This window comes from Mus pahari, chromosome 14 (assembly GCF_900095145.1).
Source record: "Mus pahari chromosome 14, PAHARI_EIJ_v1.1, whole genome shotgun sequence".
In the NCBI taxonomy this organism is placed as follows: domain Eukaryota; kingdom Metazoa; phylum Chordata; class Mammalia; order Rodentia; family Muridae; genus Mus; species Mus pahari.
This window is the reverse complement of record NC_034603.1, coordinates 12007836-12016396: the sequence shown is the minus strand read 5'-3', so window position 1 is coordinate 12016396 and position 8561 is coordinate 12007836. Positions and strand designations below refer to the sequence as shown.

Here is an 8561-nt window from a genome sequence, read left to right as displayed (position 1 = left end):
GAGAGAGAGAGAGAGAGAGAGAGAGAGAGAGAGAGAGAGAGAGAGAGAGAGAGACTGCTTTAATAGATACAAGTCTCCAGGGCTCTGGCCCACCACAGACCTCTCTGGAGTGTTCATGATGTGGAGCTCAACAAAGATCCAGGCTAAGAGATCAGGGTTCAGGTTTGCAAAGCCTATCCCTATCCATGATTCATTCCTCACTTGCACTTTCAACAACCTCCCTTCCTGTGCTTGCTCCATGACTCCCAACCTCTCCCACACGCCCCAGCCAGAGTTTAAGTCCATCCGTCAGCCACCTCATTCTTCAAGCTGGTCCAGTAGCTTCTGGCTGCAGGACATAAACATAGGATCTCCTAACAGGGCCCACATGGCCCTAAATGACCTGGCCTCTGCCTCACCCCAGCCTCTACTCCCCTCTTCCTTTGCTTGTTGGAGAGCTACAGGGCCTCCATCATGCTTTCAACCTTCTTCCAAGTAGTCCCTGACCCCCTCTTTCAGGCTGTTCCCCTTCCCTGGCTCATGCAACCATGTTTGTTTACTGTATCGTCTCTCTTGTGCCTAAGTCCCGTGAGCACACGACCTCAGCTGGCCACCTGTTTACAAACTTTCAAGCAGATATTTAAGAACTGGCTGCTTTGGGGCTGGAGAGACGGCTCAGAGGTTAACAGTACCTTCTGCTCTTTCACAGGACCTGGGTCCGATTCCCAGCATCGATTTAAGGGCAGCTTACAACCATCTGTAACTGCAGGGTATCTGACATCCGTCATCTGGCATCAGAGGGTACCCACGAGTATGCGCACATGCACACGCTCATGCATGCACGTGCACGCGCACACACACACACACACACACACACACACACACACACGCATGCACACACGCACAAGCAAATCTTAAAATAAAAGAAATAGCTGCTTTATAATTGTTTGAGACTCAAAAAGTCTGTAGGTCATAGAAACCCCTAATTCAAGAAACTTTTCTTTCTTCCTCAGTTTTTCTTACACGGTACAGACAGAGCAAAGTTCCTTTGGATTGCTCAGCCTGCCTTTCTGTCCCTGTCTCGGGCTGTGCTCATAGAATGCCACACATACAGCAAATGCTCCACACAGAGAGGTTTAACCGGTCAAATAAAAAGTTAACCATTACCTGCCCCCCCTTACCTTTTTAAAAACTGTCATCTAAATTGTTCTTTCTGGGTATGGGTTGCGAAGAAAGGCTTCATCAAGTCTTCTTGCTAAAAGGAAGAAGAAAAAAAATGATAGTTAAATCCCAGAAATGGAATCATGAGGTGTTAAACTTGGATGAGTTCAGAAGTCTGGTTTTAATCTGCGCAGCCCTGGGCTTCCAGCCTTTCGGGAAAGTAGCTGGTGATTCATGGATGCACAGGCTCCGGGAAAGCTCTGGGGCCCCACGGCTCCAACTTGGAGGTCGCTGTAGGGGAAGAGCTCCCTCCACCTTCACAGGGCATAGCCTCCCACGCATTTTTGAGGGCTTTCTGCCAAAACTGTGACAGGAGGAGCGGCAGAGGTGGGGACCCTGGCCTTTCTTTTATTTTTCTGGAATGTGGTCTGCAAGGACAAAGGCCAGGGATGCTTGTCTGAGCTTTGAGTGAAGCTGTGAGGTCCAGGTGCTGACCAATCTCCCCTTGAAGATCCAAACATCCCCCCAAAACAGTTGTCATCCTCAGTGGTTAAAAGCCCTGGGAAAACCCCGACACTCATTTGCTTAACTATTTCATGGACACAATGCTATTTTTAACCCACAGAGTCTGTGATAAGAATGAGCTTATGCCCCCCAAACACCTAGGCCAGAGGCTGATACACTAAACACTGAAGTTGGCTACCTGCCCCCAAATTGTAATCTGCTCCCCAGAAGCCCTCTCAACTGGCCTCCTCTTCCTTGAAGCCTCAGCTCTGGTCTCCTCTCCTTGGGGAACACTGCCCACAGTCTAAAAGTATCTGACCCACATTGATCTTGGGTTACCCTGTTCTGCCTTCCAACATGTTTGACCCAATTGTGGTGAGGTTTGATTCACCTCTGTCTCTTCCTGCTGGCAGATCTGGGGAGGTAGGGCCCTTGCCTGTCCCTCTCTGTACCCTGGAGCTCAGCCACACATATAGTGCGTGTTCAGCACAACTTAAGTGACCTTGATTGCAATGGTCACTCCTGACCCACGAAGTACCAACAAAATGTCGATACATTCATGATGGACAAAGTCACACACGGCTACTGAGAGTGGAGAGAGCCGAATGCTAATGCAGCAGTTCAGTTGAGCCTTCCCGTCACCACCGCAACCAGGAGTCCCTGGAGTGATGCCTTGCCTGGCCGTAACCTCAGCAGAAGAGGACCTCCTGATTGGATTCAACTGGGAAATTCTTGATGTGTGTGGACTTAAAGGGGACGAGGCTGGTGGCTTGGGTTAAAGAGAGCTTGCTTGCAGAGGGATGAAGACTGTTGGAAAATCTGCTTTGATGGGAGAAGGCTCTAATGGAAAACACCCTGCCTTTACCAATTCCAGGAAGCAAATTAGAAGCAGCCCTCCCCAGTGTCTCTCAGTGCTGAGGTGGCCTGCAGGAGAGGGGCTGGCTGCAGCTCTGTACAGAGCTCTCAGGACATCCATTTGGTGGGGGGAGGGGATCTCAAGTTTGGTGCCCACTTGGAAACTGCAGTGCCGAAAGGAGAGAGATGGAGGACTAAAAGGTGAATACAGAGAGGTGAAAGGCATGAGGTCCTCTTTCTGAGAAATATTTAAAATTTTTCTTCCTTTTTCTCCCTCCCCATTCTTGACTCTGCCTAAAAACAGAGGCCCAAGGATGAATTATGACCTAATGAGAGGTCTCAGGAGCTAGGACCTGGTAGGGCTTGTCTCAGCAGGCACTTCTGAAGACATGCAGAAGTCAGTCTTGGGATTGATATTGAAGGATTCTGTCACCTGCTATTTATAGCTCAGGTTCTTCAAAGCCAACAAACATGCCATTCAACATGGTGGGCAGTGCAGGCCAGCCCTCTAGTCCAGGCTGCTACAGGTCTTTGAGCTTCCACTGAAGAACTGGCTACAGGGGTCAGGGAGGTAGAGCCAGGCCCCTGGTAATCGAAATGGGAGACCATCAAGGTCCGATGGGCCTGTGACTATCATGTCACATGGAGAACCAAAGAAGACAGTGAAAAAGGGCTGAGTGGAATGAGGAGAAGAGAAGAGGGGTGAGGGTGTTTGTTCTCCTGTCTTCGTGTCTCTAGGGGCTCAGCCTTGGCAAGGCAGACCAGCTGGCATGGTTGGAGAGAATAATTGGGCAGTGCTGTCCAATAGGAAAAGGACACAAGTCATACACCATTTAAAATTATCTTATTATCACATTAAAAAGTAAGAAGAAGCAGGTAAAATTATTTTCAATGTTATTTAGGTCAAGGTATCATCTCATCTCCGAACATTCAATCTTCAAAATAATTATTAGTGTGACATTTCACCATCTTTAAAAAGTATTTTTAAATGTATTTTAATTTTACACATATGGGTGTTTCACTTGCATGCATGTCTGCACCACATGTATGTCTGGTGCTCATGGAAACCAGAAGAGACTGACGGATACACTGGAACTGGAGTAGAGAAAATGTGATCTGTTATGTACATGCTGGAAGTGAACCTGAGTCCTCTGGAAGAGCACTCAGCTCTCTTAACTGCTGTCACCAAACTCAGACACTATTGCATATGCCAGCAAGATTTTGCTGAAAGGACCCTGATATAGCTGTCTCATGTGAGGCTATGCCAGTGCAAGGCAAATACAGAAGTGGATGCACACAGTCATCTATTGGATGGAACACAGGGCCCCTAATGAAGGAGCTAGAGAAAGTACCCAAGGAGCTGAAGGGGCCTGCAACTCTATAGGAGGAACAAAAATATGAACTAACCAGAGCTTGTGTCTCTAGTTGCATATGTAGCAGAGGATGGCCTAGTCAGTCATCAGTGGGATGAGAGGCCTTTGGTCTTGCAAAGATCATATGCCCCAGTACAGGGGAATGCCAGGACCAGCAAACGGGAGTGGATAGGTTGGGGAGCAGGGTGGGTGGAGGGTATAGGGGACTTTCGGGATAGCATTTGAAATGTAAATGAAGAAATTATCTAATAAAAAAAAGAGAAATCGATTTTAGGTTTAATTCTTCTTTAGAGTATGACATGTCTGGAGAGTATCTGAGGATTTTTGTATGCATATGTACCATTGCACGCTGTGCCCATGGAGACCAGAAAAGCCACCGAAATGGTAGCTAAAGAGGGCTGCCATGTGGGTGCTGCCAACCTGAGTTCAATGCCCAGAACCCTCGTGGTAGGAGGAAAGCTCTTAAACTTCTGACCTTTCAGCCTGTGTCTCCCATGTGCAGAGATTGCAGGTATATGCCACCAGAATTGGCTTTGCACTGTACTTTTAATTTCTGGGGGTTTTTACCCTCTAATTTTAAGGTAATTTTTGTGTTCAAAATGTCTAAGGCTGGAGAGATGACCCAGTGAGCAAAGCACTTGCTGTATAGGTGTGAAGGCCTCGGTTCAAATCCCCAGACCCCACGTAAAGCTAGAAACTGGAGTGTGAGTCTGTATGTAATTCCAGGGCTCCTAAGGTAAGGTGGGAAGCGGAGACACAGGACTCCTTGGAAAATCACAAGACAGCTAGAAGCAAACATGGGACTGAGACTCAAATAAGGTGGAAAGCAGGATCCAGCACCTAAAATTGTTCTGTGCCCTGTGCACGCACACTGCAGAATGTCTGTGTTCACACTCAGGCACATGTCCAACCAGAGGGAAAGGGAGAGAGAAAGGAAGTATTTAGCTTTTCTGGGAGACCTGGCATCCTGTGGGCCTTGTATTGCTATTCATAGTCCAAGAGGCTGGTAACGGTGTCTCCATTTTGCAGGAGACAAAACAGAGCCCAGAAAAAACGTAAAATAACTTTCCCATGCCAAGCATATTGGGGAAACCAGGCCTGCCAATGCCAGTCCCAGAGCTTACGGTCTTCCATCTTAGCCCTTCTGCTAACAGGAAGGTCTCTAACAGGTTAGTGATGCCGGCATGACCGGGCACGTGTGCAGAGAAAGAAGCCAGAAGAGAACAAATCCAGGGGAGGGTCACTGACTTTAGAAAGGGTTCGGCAGAGAATCGCTTCCAACACTGGACCTAGAATAGAAGAGGATTCACTGAGCAACTCCATTTGTGCGGAGTTCCTCTCATGGAAGTAGATGCAGTTTGCAGGGCTCTGACTGGCAGGAAGAAGTTGGAGAAGTACAAGTATTCGTCTGCTACCTCCTAGTGAACATGGGGGCGGCGGAAGCATCAGTGAGAGATTATGGGAAAGAGTGCACAGTCAGCAGGGCCAGGACTAGACAAGAAAGAATGCAGTGACAAAAAAAAGTTACTTCCTGGACTGGGGAACAAAGACTTGCAAGTATAGGACAGCCGGAGCTATACACAGAAACTACATAAAAAAAAAAAAAAAAAAAAAAAAAAAAGGAAGTCAGCAGGTAAAACGTGCTTGTAATTTCATCCCTGGAGAAGCCGAGACAGGAAAATCTCAGGGACTCCCTAAAAAACCAGCCTAGTGTATTTGGTGAGCTCCAGGCCTGTGAGAGCCCAGACTGGAGATGGGTGGCATTGGACAGCTCCCAAGTGCATGTGTCCTCATTAGTACACACACACAAACACATGCACACAGAAAACGTACACACAGACACAGATACATATATACATACATACACACACAGAGGACACACACAGAGACAAATGCATAGATACACACACAGAAAGCACACATGCAGACACACACAGAGAAACATACATATACAGACACAGATACATCCATACACAGAGACATACAGGATACACAGACACACAGACATAGATGCATCCACACACAGATACATCCACACAGAGAGAAACACATATACACATGTATATACACAGAAAACACACACAGAAACACAGATACACACATACATACACACGCAGGAAACACATGCAGACACATGCATAAACACATACATGCAGACACATGCATAAACACATACATGCAGACACATGCATAAACACACACACAGAAAACACACACATGCAGACACACAGAGATATATACAGACACAGATATATCCATACACAGAGACATACAGATACACAGACACAGATATATCCACATACAGAGACACTCAAACACACACACACACACATACACACACGCAGAAATTTCTTGGGGGATCTTGCTGACTTCTTCATGGAGTCATGTAGCTTCAAAGATGACTTTGAACTTGTGTAAAGAATTCTGATTCACCGTACTGGAATAAATGTCATGATCTGGGAAGGCATCGCACGTTCGAGTGTGCTTTGCTAGTTAAATCAGGAAGGGGCAGAGGCGATGTCTGGAGAGATGAGCAAGCAAGTGAGCGGAGGGGCTGAGTTAGTTGGTGGTGGAGAGCAGAGTAGTGCTTGTAGCAACCAGATACCAAATAATCCTGTGCAGATGGGAGAGCAGAGAGGTTTTAATAATGCTAAATGCCTTAGTCATTATTAACGCTGCTGATCTGCTGTGGACAGTCTCTGGCAGATGGTCATTTACGGGAAGGACCTCTGGAATGTTGCAGACCAGTTTCATGGTCACATCAGAGGAGCAGCACACTGAGATGTACCTTCGTGTGTCACAGGAGGAACTGGCTGGGCTGGGAGACCACTGTCAGCCACTGTGATAGTCTGGTTGAGTGTTGAGGTTCCTGGGGTGGATTCAAGGGCGGCGGTGATAGAGAATGTGAACTGTATAGAGATACAAATGAGGCAAGGGCATTTGGGGTACAACTCTCAGGGAGAGAGCTTTGCCAGCATGCACAAAAAACCTGGGTTTGCTCCCTGGAACTGAATAAATCCGACGTGGAGACACACACCGGGAATCCTACCACACCATTGGCAGGGGCAGGAGGAACAGAAGAAGTCAAAGGTCCTCCTCAGCTACCTACTGAGCTCAAGGTTAGATGGGTCATAGGAGACCCTGGCTCTAATGAAAATAAAGACAAGGCTTAGAGACAAGTAGTTTGATGAAGGAGGGGGAGAGGAAAGAATTGTGAAGAACTCGATGACATTTTCTGACTGTCGTTTACTATAGCTTTCTGAGCACAATCTGCACCACCCTTCTCCCCATTTTAATGCATTTAAAGAAATGTTCAGAGATAAAGAGATAATGAGCCCTATTGAGGTTAACTCTGTGAACCCAAGCATCCAATCTGGACACAAAGAGTTAAGTACCTTTGCTGCCTGTGCAGCCCAGAGCCTGTCCTTAAAGTGATTGAGTCAGTTCCTCCTTTGAAGATAGATAAATCGTTGTCATGGAAACGAAAGCGCACAAGTTCAGGGCCCGAGGGCGTGGTACCAAATAGGTTCTCAGTAAACCATAGGGCTCTTTTCTTTCTTGCGAGCCAGCAGTCAGAGCCTGGGATAGGGCATGCTCCTTAGAAATGTTTGAATTCGGGCTGTGATGCCCAAGGGAGGCAGAGGTGGAGAGGGACCCATCCCGATGTCTTTCCCCATCCCAGGGCGAGCTCTCTGCTACCTCATCTGCAGCATCCAAGGTTCCTCCAGGTCCGACCCTCTCACAGTCCTGAGGGTCGCGACACTCACCCTCTGTGCCCCTAGCCACGTCCAGGGCCATCCGAAGTCGCTGCTCTGGTGGTGCTCAGTCCTGCTTGCAGCAGCCAGAGACGCGGGCCCCAGGCATAGTTTTCCCATCCCGTCATGGGCGGGAGTGCCTTCCTTCCCGGTCACGTGCGCTGGCTAGCAGCTGGCCTTCTTTTTCCCTTGGATTGTAGAAAGACTTCCAGCGGTGGGGGCAACTTGGGTGTGTCGGTGCATTTATGTGTGTAGAAGCTGTCAGAGCATTTGAAGGTTTTGTACACGAGTCGTTGTTATTTCGGTGTTTGCCAGTGTCTGCAGAGCCATCTGTGTGTACATGTGGGCATTTATCTCTTGGTGGATCCGAGGCTGTCTCAGGAGAGAGCATTTCCTTGTACACTGAATGTTCCTACACTGGAGAGTGATTATAAGGTATACATAGATGTTTAGTAGTAGTAGTAGTAGTAGTAGTAGTAGTAGTAGTAGTAGTAGTAGTAGTAGTATGTGTGTGTGTGTGTGTGTGTGTGTGTGTGTGTGTGTAGGTTATGCATCCAAACATACGTCAGACCCCAGTATTCATGTGCAGATTCATGGTGAAGACTGAGCTGAGTGTGTAACTGGGAGTAACTGGAGTGCACATTATATTCTGGGTGTGTCTGATAGTGGTTAAGTATCTGTGTGAGGTGACACTGATGAGTGTTCATCGGCTTCTTTTCTGTACACACACACACATACACAAACAAGCTTGTGGGGATCTTCTCTGGATGTCAGTGTCCACACATACGGGAACATATATGTCCCAGCCCTCATCTCTCTCCTCTGCAGATGACAGATGACAGTCTCTTCGTTATCCCTCTGACTCTCAGGCCTACTGCAAGTCAGACAGAGAGAGAGAGAGAGAGAGAGAGAGAGAGAGAGAGAGAGAGAGAGA

General features: G+C 47.6%; 1 protein-coding gene across 1 annotated transcript in view; it reads right to left on the bottom strand.

Annotated features, from left to right (window-relative positions):
• Window positions 1–7734, bottom strand: part of C1qtnf2 (C1q and TNF related 2) — an 18568-nt gene extending 10834 nt beyond the window's left edge. Inside the window, exons 1-2 of the mRNA XM_021213517.2 lie at window positions 7640–7734; window positions 1161–1234 (exon numbers count right to left, since the gene is read on the bottom strand). Of these exons, the coding sequence (XP_021069176.1) occupies window positions 1161–1178 (18 nt within the window). The 5' untranslated portion in view covers window positions 1179–1234; window positions 7640–7734. The remainder of the gene's footprint in view (window positions 1–1160; window positions 1235–7639) is intronic.
• Between the last annotated feature and the right edge of the window lie 827 nt (window positions 7735–8561).